General features: G+C 47.9%; 1 protein-coding gene across 2 annotated transcripts; it reads right to left on the bottom strand.

Moving 5' to 3' along the window:
* Positions 1 to 1,760: 1,760 nt before the first annotated feature.
* COQ9 (coenzyme Q9) lies at positions 1,761 to 15,456 on the bottom strand. 2 transcript variants are annotated; one of them, XM_082863193.1, is made up of 9 exons: positions 15,380 to 15,456; positions 12,928 to 13,096; positions 11,625 to 11,760; positions 6,188 to 6,252; positions 5,843 to 5,927; positions 4,678 to 4,782; positions 3,258 to 3,413; positions 2,904 to 2,957; positions 1,761 to 2,595 (listed from the first exon to the last, which is right to left on the bottom strand). In XM_082863193.1, the coding sequence occupies exons 1-9, from the start codon at positions 15,447 to 15,449 to the stop codon at positions 2,560 to 2,562; spliced, it is 876 nt and encodes a 291-aa protein (XP_082719319.1). In that variant the 5' UTR covers positions 15,450 to 15,456; the 3' UTR covers positions 1,761 to 2,559. The 2 variants fall into 2 exon arrangements, with proteins under 2 accessions (XP_082719319.1, XP_082719318.1); XM_082863192.1 differs by having other exon boundaries at positions 1,765 to 2,595; positions 6,188 to 6,330.
* Positions 15,457 to 15,509: the final 53 nt, after the last annotated feature.

The following is a 15,509-nucleotide window of genomic DNA, read 5'->3' on the forward strand; positions in this document are numbered from 1 at the left end:
AATATACAAACATAGGAATACAGTAACGTTTTTTAAAAGAATGAAGTCTGTACATTTATGGAAGAATAAAAGTACAGTCGGTCCTCCGTATCCAAGGGTTTTGAATCCGTGTATTCAAACAACTGAAGATCAAAAAAAAAAAAAATTCCATAAAGTTCCAAAAAAGCAAATTTGCTGTATGCCCAGCAACTATTTATATAGCATTTACATTGTATTTACAACTATTTACATAGCAGTAAACATTGTATTAGGTATTATAAGTAATCTAGAAATAATTTAAATTATATGGGAGGACATGTGTAGGTCATATGCAAATACTACACCATTTCACATAAGGGACTTGGGCATTCACAGGTTTTGGTGGGGAGCAGGTATCCCACGGATACCGAGGGATGAACGTACACTTTAGCAAAGTATACTTGAACAATAGGTTTATACCCTTTCCCTTCCACACCCCAAGTCTGGATCATGCACTTCTGAAACTGCAAGAAGATACAATGCTCTTTAATGTATTGATATCATCTACAGTTCTGTGTAGCTGCAGTGAGTAGGTATGAGTTCTTCATCTCCGCATCTCCAGTGCCTGTCAGTGTGCATCTCATAGGTTGAACATTCAATAAAGAATTACCAAAGTCCCCTAAACAGCCTAGAGAGAGGTTAGAGTGGGCTTCAAAAAGGTGGCAGCAGCTTTTTTTTTTTTTGCCGAGCCATGTGGCTTGTGGGATCTTAGTTCCCCAACCAGGGATCCAACCCATGCCCCCTGCAGTGGAAGCACAGAGTCCTAACCACTGGACCGCCAGGGAATTCCCAGGTGGCAGCAGCTTATACAGAGAAGCCCTAAAATAGAACTTGGCAGGGGACAACATTTAGGGGGCAGAAGAAGAGTAATCAGAGGAGATGAGGAGGAGTTTGCCTTAGCAAGGAGTGACACCTCCTCCTGAGACAGAGGGGAAGAGCATTGAGGGGGCCCTTGCTACACAGCCTGTGTCATCTCAGTAAATTAAGAATTAAAGTAGTCTTCTGAGTATAAGACAGATCCTATAAAGGAGAGAATGGAATGAAATTTGGAATAGCTACTGCAGGGAACTTGACAGGATGTCGAGGTAAAGGAATTAGAGAGGTGCAGAAAGGGCCCAGAGGAAGGTACACAAGAAGAGACTGGAAATTCCTACTAGCTTGTTACTCCCCCCATCATTCAGTCTACTTGGGTAGGAGACAGCAAAGCAGAAAACAGATGCTGTGGGATGCTGTATGTACCAAAATGTTGAAGCTCTAACCCCTAATGTGAGGATGTTTGGAAATGGGGCTCTTTGTGAGGTCATGAGGGTAGGACTCTCATGATGAGATTAGTGCCCTTATAAGAACAGGGAGAGACATCAGAGCTTGTTCTCTCTCTGTCATGTGAGAATGCGGGAGAAGGGAGAAGGCGGTCGTCTGCAAGTCAGGAAGAAAGTTCTAAGAACCAAGTTGGCTGGCACCTTGATCTTGGGCTTCCAGCTTCTAGAACTGTGCCATATTTCATCACAGCAGCCTGGGAAGACTAATGAAACAGAGTTAACCAGACTGATAAAGGAAGCCCAGACAGTGTAGAGGCTGAGAGAACTAGTAAAGCTAAAGACTGTGTCACTGAAATAGTTAGTGACAGACAGGAGTCAAAGGAGCTAATGGTGAGGGGGAAAAGGCCGCTGCCATCCACATTTTACTGATGGGAAGCCTGGGCCCACAGATGCAGAGCTGTCCTAACTGCTCAGTAGTATTAGTCAGCACCAGGACCAGAACTCAGGTCTCCTGGCTGCTAGTTTCAAGCCTTTTCCACAACACTGTTGTCTCACTCTGGCGTGTTGGATACCTGCCATGGTCTATATGGAAACTACCTACACAACAGGAAATTGCTTCAAACATATTTATTATAATTTTTACAGACTCTAAGTTCATGAATAGTCCTGCAACACATGCTGGTGTAACTCGACACAGGGCCTGGAATCACACCTCTGGCCAGGCTGCGCAGTACCATCCAGCACGCACCGGTCTCAGGTGAGGCAGCTTGCGAGGGGGTTTCCAGTGCAGCATCTCAGGACACCAGAGAAGGAAAGGGCAGCATGGTTCCCTCTGGGTGCACAGGCCTGTGCTGTGCTGTGGATGAGCTGCCACCTGGGGTGGCTTCAGACCCTGACTCTGACCTGGGAGCCCGAGAGAGCATTTCTAGGCAGGTTAAGACATGATCAAGGTGCCTGAGAGACGAGGACAGGGGCGTGCTGGGTTTCTGTGGCTTGAATGCTTGATTGAGTGCTGCAGTTTTTAATCACACAGCTGCAATGCAGAAAGGCATCAGGAGGCCGGACCCGGTGTTAGGAACTGAAAAAGTGGCCCAACCCTGGGCTACAACTGTATCTATCCTCCAGTGCCCTGTGGCTTCCAGGTGGCTGTGGTAGTGTGTAGAGGCCTGCGGTGTTCTCTCGTTAACGCCCTGTTTCATGGACGGCACCTCATGCGTTTCAAAGCCCTTTAAATATATCCTCGGGTTTTCTTCTGGGCACCCTAGCTTACACCCTTTCTTGCTCACCGGCGCTGGTTTAGACCTGCCAAATTCTTGAGCTGACGAAGGGATGGAAACAGAGAGTGATGAGACCTTGCTCTGACCCTAGGACTCCAATGGGAAAGACTGAGATTTCCAAGGCAGCATGTGTGGCTATGATGCAGAGGTCTGACATACCAGGGTCCCGGGAGTGAGCACTGTTTCCTGACGCCAGTAAAAAATAGAAGTGGGGTACTTGGGATCTAGAGATTGGGACTGAACCACTGTCAGTCTTATTATTAGCTTTCCAGTTTAAGGCTACAAAACTACTTGGGGTCAGTGACACACGTGAGAATGGATGGGCAGGGATGAGCTGGGCAGTACTCACTGTCACCGCTGCGCCCATGAGTCCTTGCACCAGTGCCTCTCCGGTGGACTTCACCTAGAAGGAGTCAGAGTCAGGTTCTCTCAGGCCCCCACCACTAGCTCAAAGGTGAGACAGGTAGGGCAAATCAGTAGGCCTATTAGCCCCGACAGGTAGAGTCAAGAGGGCTCTGTGTACTGGAGGAAGAGCCCATGGACAACACAATCACAAATGGGCCAGATGTGGCTTTCAGGGTAGGCCCTGGGGACTGTCAGCTGAAGTCAAAGGGGAGCAAGAGAACAGACAAGTGACCAGTGTGGCCCAAGGAAGACAGTGTGCCTAGTGAGGAGGCTTCCCAAATGCCTAGCCCCCAGCTACCTGCTTGGCAGTGTGGCCCACGTTCATTGCGTCGTTAATTCGGTTTTCCAGGAAGTGCCAAGTGTCCTCAAAGTCTGGGGAGGAGTCCTGCATCATCACCAGCTCTGTCGTGTTGTAGATGCCAGCCAACACTGCTCGGCGGGTGTACCAGTTAAACTGCAAAGAAACCCATCAGAGAGGTGGGTCACCACTACTGCTGCAGGCTGGGGGAAGTCTGGGTAGTTCCTACCCAAAGCCACTGGCACTCCTGGGCTTCCTCCTGATTTCTTCTTTTCCTCACAGATACACATGGCCCTCTAGACAAGACTGCTGTTCCCAAACTAGGCTGGGTGTCAGAATCACCTGGGAGATTAAACATGCAAGCTACTGGGCCCAACCTCTTAGAGTCCAGAGGTCTGAAATAAGTGCCGGGGTCTGGATGTTTCATAAGCGCCCCACGTGATTTTGCTACATCCACTCGGCTTTGGAAACGCCAGTGAAAAGCCTAAGTCTCAGGACATCGAAGTTCCAGGGAGGCTCTGTGGTCAGGCAGTAATGACCAAACCTTCGCGTGTTCATCAGTGAAGTGAGGGCTGAGACAGCATCACGGACAGACTGGAATACCTAGGAAGAGCTGAGAGTTCAAGTCCTTCAGCAACTTCTGACTGTCCTGGCGAACCACTCTTTAGAGCCCTAGCTCGGCTGCTTTGTGTTTTATCCCTCTGATTTCTTAGCTTTCTAATTTCATTTTCCTACCATCTCTGTTGGTGGTATATTCCCACACGATGGAAGTTTATTAAAGCACTTTGTTATAACTGTGGTGGGAGCATCTTTTTCGCCTCCCATCCTGGATTCCACAAAGTACCATCACACATTAATTTCCTTTATGAAGGTATATATATATTTTAATTTCCTACCAGAAATATGGTAGCACTAACAAGTCAGATTCTTTCCTGGTGCCTGTTTAAAGCCTTATTGATCTCTTAGCGAAGCAAGCCAACATGGACTACAGGGAGAGAGTTTCTTTTTAAAGCAACGAGTGTCTCCATGGCATTCATTTTTTTTTTTTTTTTAAATCAGTCTCATAAAAGACACACACTGAGAAAGTCTGCTACGGAATCTAAATCATAGAAGACTGAGGGGGAAATGACTATAAAATGGCAATCCAATCACAAGGTCCTCTGATGCCTTGTCACCAGTCTAGTGGGGGAAGGAATACCAATGGCTCATGGCTACGGCACTGGTCCCTGAATGAAGACGACCTAGATCCCACCGTGGCTTGTGGAGGGACCCTCCTCATACCTTAGCCTCCCCTTTCCAAGATGGGAATGACACTGTAGTCCCGTGAAGGATTTGTTATCAAAGAAGTTTCACAAACTTCCTGAGGAAATGCTTAATCCAAGCGTTGCCAGTAGCCTGTGGGCCTGCAGAGAGCACTCACGTCAGTGGACTGGTCCCCAGCGTAATGCCACATGTCATCCACCATGCTGGTGAGCAGGCCCAGGCTGGCCGGGATGTTGTGAGGGAGCAGAAGGATGCCGAGCGCCTGAGGAGAGACGGCAGAGGAGTGGGACTGCACACCGGCAGTGGCGGGCTCGGGTGGCTAGTGCCTCACCTCCCCCTGGAGGTACGGAAGGGGGCCTGCCCAGCCCTCCTTCTGAGACTCACCATCTCCACCCACTCGTGTGAGCTCCTGGCGTCTAATGCTCCCGACTACAGCTAATGGGAGCCGGGGCAGATCCGACCCTCAGCTGACCCAGTCAGATTCTCAATCCCTAGCATGTGGACTTGGGAATGCAGACAGCCAGCTCTAGACTGGTGGCTTTGAGTACTGAGAGCACCCCATTCTGTAACATGGAGGAAGAAGCAGGGATAGCTGGGGAGTCTGGGGGTGGAATTTGAGGTGGAATGGGTCAAGCTGGAGATCTGAAAGCAAGCGTGGTGAGCATGGGCAGGGGATGGGACTTGACTCTGGACTGTACTCCCTCACTCCCGCCCACAACTGAAATTACATGCTCAGCCGTCTCCCAGCTGGGCAGAGGACACTAGATGATCCGTGGGCCCTCTCAGTGCTGATGTGCTTTGAGTTCTTAACTGAGAGAATGGCCTGCACTGTGACACACTTTGAAACAGGAAAAAAGGACCTTTAGAAAAGGGGAGTGGGAAGCCCTTGGAATGAATACTCCAATTCTCTAAGCATCACACTGACATACTGAAAAGAAGTCCCAGTTCCCTGAGATCTAGAACGCGACAGGCCTGTTAATGATGATGGCCAGTAAAATCTTCTGACTTTTCTAATCCCCTTCATGGATTCCTCCTCACTGAAGACCTGGTGGCACACTCGGGCCACTAAGACCCCACCCAGGACGTGATCTAGGACCCACGCCACCCACGTTTCCAGGAACTGAGACACAGATGGCTCAGAGGTCCTCTCTTTGGCTCTCGCAAATCTGAAAGCTAGCTCCACCAACTGCACTGCGAATCCCTAGTTTTGTGGAGATCAATGAGCTGACTTCTGAACCGTGTGCCAGACCCTCCAAGTGAAGGTGCCGAGGATCATAAACACGAATACTTTCTGCCCGGGGGCCTGGATGTGGACTCCGTACCCGAGGCCAGTGCTCAATGTACGGGATCAGCATTCTCAGTCTGGTTTCCACAGCATCCCTCAGGAACTCGTCTGTTTTCCTCTTCCTGGAAGAGGGAAAAGAAAACAGTGTGTCTCTGGATCAAAGGCATGGGCTCGGTGCTACACCGTTTACTCAGCCCTAGTGGGGAGGGCCCCACCAGCTCCCGATGAGACAGGCAGCTGCGTTTCAGTCCCAGCAGAGCAGCAGGGCTGCTCAGTGCTACCCTCTTGGCTCTGCTTGGATTGGCCTCCTGGGGACAGCTGGTGGCGCCTAAGCTCCTTGAACCTTAGCTGCCACCCCGAGCAATGACGCCATGGGACTTACTCTGCCTGGCCCAGCTGTACCAGCTTCTGCTCCTCTTCCAGCACACGGGTGAGCCGAGAGTTGCACTGGGTCACAAAATGCAGTATCAGTTCACTGCCATCATTCCCAAACATGTTGGCAGCTGCACTGGAGAGACCCAGAGACTACAAAGGGGGAGAGGGAAAACAGGAAAGTGGCGGGTAGGTGGAGTGGACATTTGCCGCCTGTTCATCACTAGTGCCTCCTCTTCTAGTAACAGCAGCTTGGTTCTCAGTGGGACACCCCACTCTTCATTCCTGTCCGTGTGATCTGGGAGAAGCTGACCACCGGTCCCTCCACACTCCATCAAGCCCCTGGGTGTGATGCAAAGCAGGGGATCCAGACCTAGATAAGTGGGGTTCACAGCAACTAGTTCAGGAACGTGCACGTGACCAAATCCAGCCCTACGAGGCCGCCTCCACACTTTTGCTATGACCGATGGGAAAGAAGTACCCTCTTTCCTCTGGGGCTGCTGAGCCATTTTTAGTCCTGCATGGGAAGCCCCTGCTGAGAATGAAGCTCACAGAGAAGAAAGCAAAGCAGATATGCTGTAGAGACAGTTCCCAGCAGCAACAATCTAAGAACACCGAGCCAGAGCTACTTCCAGACCTTTCTGTTATTAAATGAGCCAAACACTCCCTTTCTTGCTTGAGCCAGTTGAGTTTGAGTTCTGACACTTGTAACCTAGAGTTGTAACTATTATAAAAAGGGGCTTGGGAAGAGCGCTCATAACTCTCTTCCTCAACAACTCACTTAACCTAAGCCTCTTGGAAAGTAGGTCTCTCAGTTGTTTAAAAAAAAAAGTCTCACAAACTTTTTTTTTTTTTTTTTGCGCCACACCGCAGCATGTGGGATTTTAGTTCCCCGACCAGGGATCCAACCCGCGTCCCCTGCATTGGAGACACAGAGTCTTAACCACTGGACTGCCAGGGAAGTCCCTCACAAACTTTTCCTAATGAGCTGTCAAAGAGTTAACAAAGCCACAGAGATCCTTTACTATTCCTCACATACAGGACTCATTGAGCAGCTACTGGAGGGAGAACCCTGACAGCAGCAGGGACAGAGGGCAGAAAAGGAACCAAAAAAACCATTAACTCTAAATTCCCACCATTGGGAAAGTGCCTCTCTTTTGGTGGGAGTACACGGCCGTTTTGGAGGGCAGCTTGGCAATACTCACCTCAACACCAGAGCCGCAGGAGCATCAGTACTAAGGGTGACTGCGTGCTCCCTGTGTGCCTGGTGCCTGGCTGAGCGCACTATATACACGACCTTGCTGCAGCCCCACAGCAACGCCAGCAGGTGGGTATTACCATCATCCACATTTTACAGAAACCGAGGCTTAAAGCTCTTAACCACCAGGCTATGCTGCCTCTAACATGTATGTAACAGGAACCTCGAAAATATACACACTCCCTGGGCCAGTTGTTGAGCTACTGTCTCTCAGCTCCAAACCTGCCCTTCCTCTGCAAGCCACACTTCTGGCTCCATGTTATGTCCGCTGATAGAGTCTCTAGAGGGAGACTGCAAGGCTGGAGGAGGAGGAAGGGCCTGGCTCCTCGCGGTTTACTTCCCGTCTGCTAGCGGTCTGTGTGAGCAGCGCCCTCCTTCACCACCGCAGCAGTTCTGTCCAGTGGCAGCAGCTGAACCCAGTCTGCAGTATTCTCGACAGGTGCAGACCCAGTTTCATCGAGCCACCATCCTCTCCCAGCCCTCCCAGCCGCTCCGCCACTTCCCCAACCCCAGAGGCCAAGTGCCAGCCCCAAAGGACCCTTCCTCCAAGGTCAGCGACACCAGCACCCGCTGAGGAGAGCGTCCTCCGGAGACGTGGGGGTTTCACCGCCACAGGGACTCTCCTTCAAGCTCCTAGCTGTAATCATTCCAGCTCTTCCCTTTGTTTCCTTAGCCCCTGGGATGACAGCTCCTCCCTGCAGGTGCTACCTCTACCATACCTTAGTGTTCTTTTATCCTTTCAGTTACCTGGTTACCAATTTCACATCTAGTTAACAATTCTTTGTGTTAAATTCTATTTGAGTAACCTGTGTGATTTCTTCTGATTGATGCACTCCCTGAAAGACCAACTCCACTTCTCAGAATTTGTCCTAAAGAAACCAACCAGAAATGTACTTAAATCTGTCATACAAATAGGCTTATAATATTAAAAAAATTGGAAACAACCCAAATGTTTATCAATTGAGTTCAAGTAAATGCAATAGGTATTATGCAGCCGTATGAATGGAGATATACTGAGTGAGAAAAGCATATGAAAAAGAGTGAAAAATTTAACCATAGAATATTCAATAGAATCAGATTTTTCCAAACAATCCTGTTACATTTCTGTCCTCCCCTGGTTCCACACCTTTCTGTAATGATTCTCTCAAACCTTCTCTGCTACCTCCGAACCTCTGTCTCCTCCCACTGTTTCCTAACTTCACGATCAGGAGACAACCACACCTACGTTACAGAGAAAACAGAAGCCATTCCCTGGGAACTCCTTAAAGGTTCTTCTAGAAACTAAGCCTGCAGCTGTCTTCTCCAACTTTGCCCCTAATACATCGAAGGCTAGTCTTTCCACCTGTCTTCCGGATTTCATAATCCTTGCCTTCAAGGAACCTCACGTTTTCTATTTTGCCACTTTCTCTTGTATCTTCACCGTCACGGTGTTTCTGTGCCCTCCTGCCAGTATTCAAACATGCTCATCAAACTTCCATCCCACTTCCCCTGCTTAGTATACTAGCTCTCTTCTCCCCCTCGCAGCCAAACGCCTCTGCACTTCCTGACCTCTACTCACTCCTCAACCCACCAGTTATTTTGGACCTGTACTCCCTTCAAACAGCTGCCACTGCAGTCACCAATGTCTAGTTGCCTCATCCACATTCTCCCGCTTTGCCTCCAGCGCAGGCTCCTCTACCTCAGTCTTCTTTGCCACCCCACCCTGTTCCACCCCACCCTTAAATGTCAGTGGTCCCTGAGGACCTAGACTCCTCCCTCTTTTCACATGACACTCTAGGCACATTCATGCCACCCTAGGCAATCTCACTCACTTCCATGGTTTAATGACCACATACATATGTGGATTATGCCCCAACATATACTCTAGTGCAGGCAGCTCCTCCAGTTTCAGGCCTGTATGCTTGAGGTCCCCCGTTGGCCGACCCAAAGACCCCTCAAATTCAACAAAGCTCAAGACTGTACCCATGGGGCTTCCCTGGTGGCACAGTGGTTGAGATTCCGCCTGCCGATGCAGGGGACACGGGTTCGTGCCCCGGTCCGGGAAGATCCCACATGCCGCGGAGCGGCTGGGCCCGTGAGCCATGGCCGCTGAGTCCGCATGTCCGGAGCCTGTGCTCCGCAACGGGCGGGGCCGCAGCGGTGAGAGGCCCGCGTACCGCAAAAAAAAAAAAAAAAAGAAAGAAAAAAAGACTGTACCCATGGGCCTTCCTCAAACCTGGCTCTTCAGTGGTCTTAATCTAAGAAAACGGCGCCACCATGTACCCACGCATGCAAACCGGCAGGCAGCTCTGGTGGCATTTTGTCACTCCCTCCTATGTCATTCTCTCACCAAAGCTACCCACTTGTCTCCACGTTCACTGCCACTGCTCTAGGTCAGAAAGCCCTCATCTCTCCTGGATGACGGGCAGCCGCTCCCCGTGACTCTCTGACTCCAATACTTTTTCATCCAGCAGCCAAAGTGATGGTTTTGAAATGTCAAATTGAATTCTATACCTCCAATTATTCTTAGAATAAAAGAAGGCCTAACTCTTCAACATGACCTTTGGACCTTGCCTGATGTGGCCTCAACTGACCCTTCCCCAGCCTCACTCAGCTCAGACCTCTTCCTGATTCTCGGCATGATGGTCTTCTTCGGTTCCTCTAATGTGCAGGCTTCTTTCCACTCTGCACATGCTGTGTCTCTGTCTGGACTTGTCCATCCCCCACGCCACCAAATCAGGTAAAGCCTTCTCATTCCTCAGCTCTCAGTTCCAAAGCCTTTCCTCACCACGTTCTCACCCCACCCCGAGTTAGATTCAGTCCCTCCACTGCATGTCACAATAGCACCTTTTCCTGATAGCCCTTACCACATTTTATAAATATGTATTTATATATATGTGATTAACGTCACTAGACTGGAAGCTCAACAAGGGCAGAACTTTGCCCACCCTGACTACTATGATGCCCCTAGGACCTAGCGCACTCTCTGTTCAATAAATAAAGAGTGAATGATTAATAAATGAAAGGGTTTTTTTTCTAATTTGAAAGATCAAAATGTTGATCTTTGTTATCACAGACAATTTTAAGTTCTTTTTTATATCTGTCTGTATTGTTCAAAGCTTTCACAGTGAGCACACAGTGGAATCATATAGTATACACATTCCACTTATGTGACTTCTGTTACCATACGTGCTCTCGGGAGAGTGAGAGAAGACAAGAGAAATAACAGTTAAATTTTAAAAAAGCAGCAAAGTTGCCCACTGTCCCATTTCAGGAGCAGATATCTCACGTGCTTGGGGTGGGAGATGTGAACCTGCAATTCCATCAGTCTCCATCCTCACAGACCTTTCATAGGATGGTATGTGGCTATGCTTGATGATTCTGCACAATGAGGCCTAAACGTGAGCCTATGGCTTAACCTAAAGGAGCGGGCTGCTCCACTGCAGGAGGAAACACCGATTATTAGACTTACATAGAAAAATGAGGTGTGCTGGTCTCCAAGGTGGTGCCTTCTTGGGAGTTTTCAAACACCACATTTTGTCAATTCTAGGATCTCCATTTTTTTTTCATTTTAAACAATCAGTGTAAATCATAAATTGATGATGCGTCACAGTTTAACAGACAGCATTTTTCTTTTTTAGTGATGCATAAAATAATGGCGCTTCTTACAACCAATGGCATCTTAGAGTCAATGAAATACGGCAGGTTTTTTTTTTTTTTTTTTGTGGTATACGGGCCTCTCACTGTTGTGGCCTCTCCCGCTGCGGAGCACAGGCTCCGGACGTGCAGGCTCAGCGGCCATGGCTCACGGGTGCAGCCGCTCCGCGGCATGTGGGATCCTCCCGGACCAGGGCACAAACCTGTGTCCCCTGCATCGGCAGGCGGACTCTCAACCACTGCGCCACCAGGGAAGCCCGGGAAGCCCCTGGCAGTTTTGATCATAGGCAATTCTTGTCTAATGAGCTGCCTTTAGAACCTAACTGCCAAGAACCAACTCCACGGTATATTCTTTTTATATTAAAAAATAATTAAAAAACAAAGCCATTTCTACCCTATTGGGGAAAAACAAACAACACAGAACCAGAAAATCGTATAGCAGTGAGGAGCTCTGGGGCTCTGAGCTGGGCTGGAAGAAAGCCCTCTGCTCTGGCTGCTGTGATTCCCTCCTGGCTGATCTTGGTCAGGCTGCCCCGCCCGCACCCATACACACCTTGGCTCCTTCTGCAATTGCCTCTGCTGTCCACCCGTGGGCGGGCACACACTCCAGGGCCGCCGTCAGGATGCGCTGCTGCAGCTGCTCCTCACTCTCGTAGTCCTCCTCCTCCTCACCGCCCTGGTCTGTGTACCTGAGACCCAAATGCAAGAGAGACATGGGGACGGAGCCCGGCACACCTCACCTCACCTCACCGCCTGCTGCCTGGCATGCAACAGGTGCCTGGCCAGAAACCACAGGCTCTGTGCCTCCTCTCAGCATGTGTTGAGAGGACATATACTTATGTGTCGGTATCAGCATTTGAATGCCAACAGAGCAAAAATCATATCATCCTTCGCCTCCCATAGAGTCACTGAGAGAAAGGAAGCATGAGCGAGGAGGTCAGGTGATAGGAAGGTGCATGCTGTCACAGCACCCTGGATTTCCCAGTTTATAGCCTTACCACATTGTTTCTTTATCTGGATTTGTACCAAACTGTAACTCCATTGAGGACAGGGACAACGGTTACGTTATTCACAGGGCCTGGCACAAAGTAGATCCTCAAACAATATTTGTTGAATTGAAATGAAAACTACTTTCATTGGGAGACCAGAAAAATGACTGGGAACACTCCAATTTCAGAGCCAGAGGAACTTCTCAGCGGCAGGATTAAGTAAAGACGAAACATCTAACGGAGATGTAAATTATTATTTCCTTTCTGGAGGGCAATTTGGCCTCACATGTGTAACGAAATGTAAAATGTGCATATCCTTTGACTCAGTGCTCCCACTGCTGAGAGAATCATCTACTTTATCACATTATTTTTCATACCAGTGAAGGAAATCTAAATATCCATCAATAAAAGACAGGTCAAATAAATTTTGGTACTGCCGTTTGCTGGAATACTATCAACCATTAAAATAATATAGATTGTGAAATGACATTATAAACGTACTATTGAGTGAACAAACAGGTTCTGGAACAGCATGTATAGTGCACAGTGTAATTAATCATTTATAATATATACAGGGTTATATACGAAATACGTTAGAGAAAAGGATATTCACAAAGAGTTATCTCTGGGTTTGCGATTTCTGATAATTTTTTTACTTTTGTGAACTCCTTTGTATTATTTAGAATGGTTTAGAAGGTACAGGCACCGTTTTCATAAAACAAACAAACAAACAGTTTCCTTTCAAAGATAAGGTTGAAAATGATGAAAGCTGTGAAGGGAACAGAGAGGCTAGAGGAAGGAGAAGCACAGATTCACCCAAGCACGCAAAGTGGTCAGAAATGGGTGGACTGGGGTTCTACTGCCTACCTGGGGGGTGAACGAGAAGACTCCTGACTGGGTTCTTCTGTGCCCTGTGTCTCAGAATGTTGCTGAGAAAAAGAGGGGGGAGGTTGCTGCTTCTGCTGATCTGAAGACCTCAGCTGTGTAGCTGAAGCGTGGAAGGCACGTGGCACCAGGGCTGGTCGGCAGCGGGACACTGAAACAAACTGAGCTGGTCAGCCAGGGACACTCACCAGAGAAGACCCTTTGAGACCCAGAGTGGTAAGAGGGATGGGGAGGAAGAAAAGCAGAGGAAAACCAGAACCAAGTGTTTGATCCCACACAAAATTCTTGGGTAAACTGGGAACCTTTCGACATGATGTGGTGGCAAAAGCAGGAACCAGGAAACGGAAGACCTGTCTTCTAGACATGTTTCCATCATTTGTTAGCTGTGTGTTAATGGGCAAACCATTTCACCCCAATGAGCACGACTTTAAAATACGCAAATTAAGAGAAATAATCTCTACTTACTCAATGGGAGTGTTGCGAGGCCCAAACAAAAAAATGAAAGTGACTTGAAAACATTATATATTTATATATCATGGCAAGAGCACTGGACTATAAATTAGAAGGTCTGAGTACTGACTCCCTAGTGGTTATGTGGCGTCTCTATCTGTTTTCTCATCTGCAATATTGCAACACCCATTTACTTTAGGAAAGGGCTTTTGAAAAGTACAGTACTGTATTTCCTAAGCAAAGGCTCATACTATTTTCTTTCCCAGTATTTTACCATAAAAAAAAAAATTCAAACATACAAGCAAGTGGAAAGAATTGTGGCATGAACACCTGTATATCTATCACTCTTCATACATCAAGCCATCTTATTTATTTATTTTGGCCACGCCACACGGCTTGTGGGATCTTAGTTCCCCAACCATGGATTGAACCTGGGTCTCAGCAGTGAAAGCACCGAGTCCTAACCACTGGACAGCCAGGGAATTCCCCAATCCATCTTATTTTTTGATGCATTTGTTGCAGACTTCAGAATTCTTTATCTTTAAACATTTCAACATGCACATCATTAACTAGAGTTCAATATTTATTGAATATTTACTGTTCTTTTATTGAGGTGATATTTACATTCAATGAAATGCACAAATCTTAAATGGGCCAATTCTGAGTTTTGACAAATGTATACACCTGCCTAACTTGAACCCCTCTCTAGAGATTAACATCACCCCAGAAAGTTCCCTCTTATTCCTTCCCAGTTATTCCCCACCCACACTATGCTGAATTTTTCATTCTAGTCTTGCCTGTCCTAGAATTTCATCTAAATAGAATCATACTGTGTATCCTGTGTCTGTATAAGACTTCTTTTGCTTAGAATACTCTTTAGATTGATTCATATTTCTGTGAAAATCAGGAGGTTGTTACTTTTTACTGCTGAGTAGCATTCCACTAAGAAACGCTATTCTATTGAACACCTGGGCTGTTGGCTATTATAAAGGTGCTATGAATATACTTGTTCAAACCTTTTTATGGACATTTTGCTTTCATTTCTGTTGAGTAAATACCTCGAAGTAGATTTTCTGGGTCATAGGCATTACTTTTACTGAACATATTTAGTTTGGAGCTTTGTATAGAAACAACAAAACAGCACTCATTTTAAAGAAAATCTGTGGACCAAATCAGGAAAAAATGATTTTTAAAAGAAACAGCACCTATGTGTGAAAATATCAATTATTTTAGCATAGGTACAGAAAAAAACGGACCAAATATTCATAAAACTTCGAAAAGGACCTGGGAGGTCCCAAAGCAATATTGCAGAACCACTGCAGTCCACGAGAAGATTTTAGGTGAAATACAGGAGAATATTATTTCATTAGTTATATATTTATGTTAATATGTTAATTCATACGTTCTATTTGTGGAAGATGACATTGGTTTTCCATTTATGGTAGTGATATAAAGCTTCCTCTTTTAAGAAAACGTCTATATTTTTACGAAATCAGACGCATAAACAAAAATACTGACTATATGGTGGCAAAGGTGGTACGAGGATACTGAAGAATTAGTGAAGAGGTGGGGAAATGACTGACTTGGGAAAAAGTAGACTAGGCGCTCTCTGTGTCTGTTTCCCGGGATCAGGGCCCAGGGACTTGACAATGGAGTTAAGAGACTGGGTACAAGTGTGCCAGTCTGCAACCGACCGAGCTGTGTGACCTTGGGCACCCACAGCCCTCTCTCGGGCTGCGTCAACTCCATGAAATGGGAGTGACAGACCCTTCCCTGATGCTCTCGCTCCTCACAGGTCGAGAATGGGGTCAGAAGCCAGCCAGGCGGCCACTTCGAGCCCGAGGCGCCGGCGCGAGCCGCTATGCCCTTCACCTCACCTTGCTCTCGAGCCGCCACGAGGCTTCTTCCGCCCCTCACCCAGCCCAGATCGGCTTCGCGCCCCCTCCCCTTCCCTCCCCGTTCCCGGGATCGGCCGCCCTCTCACCGGGGAGGCACCGCAGCTGCAGAAGCCTCCACCCCGCCCTGCCGAGCGCGCCAGACACCCTCGCTGCCATCTTGGAAGCGGGCACGCTGCCTACAACGACGCGCCGTATAGCACCGAGTCAGCTGCATGG

The sequence above is a fragment of the Leucopleurus acutus genome (genome assembly GCF_964270905.1).
Source record: "Leucopleurus acutus genome assembly, chromosome: 20".
NCBI lineage: Eukaryota > Metazoa > Chordata > Mammalia > Artiodactyla > Delphinidae > Leucopleurus > Leucopleurus acutus.

Coding starts and splice junctions, on each gene's coding strand:
- COQ9 (XM_082863192.1), bottom strand. CDS start 15,449: ATGGCAGCGAGGGTGTCTGGCGCGCTCGGCAGGGCGGGGTGGAGGCTT. Junction 13,097..15,379: donor GCAGCTGCGGTGCCTCCCCG/GTGAGAGGGCGG, acceptor AGTTTGTTTCAG/TGTCCCGCTGCCGACCAGCC. Junction 6,331..11,624: donor CAATTGCAGAAGGAGCCAAG/GTGTGTATGGGT, acceptor CCCCCTTTGTAG/TCTCTGGGTCTCTCCAGTGC.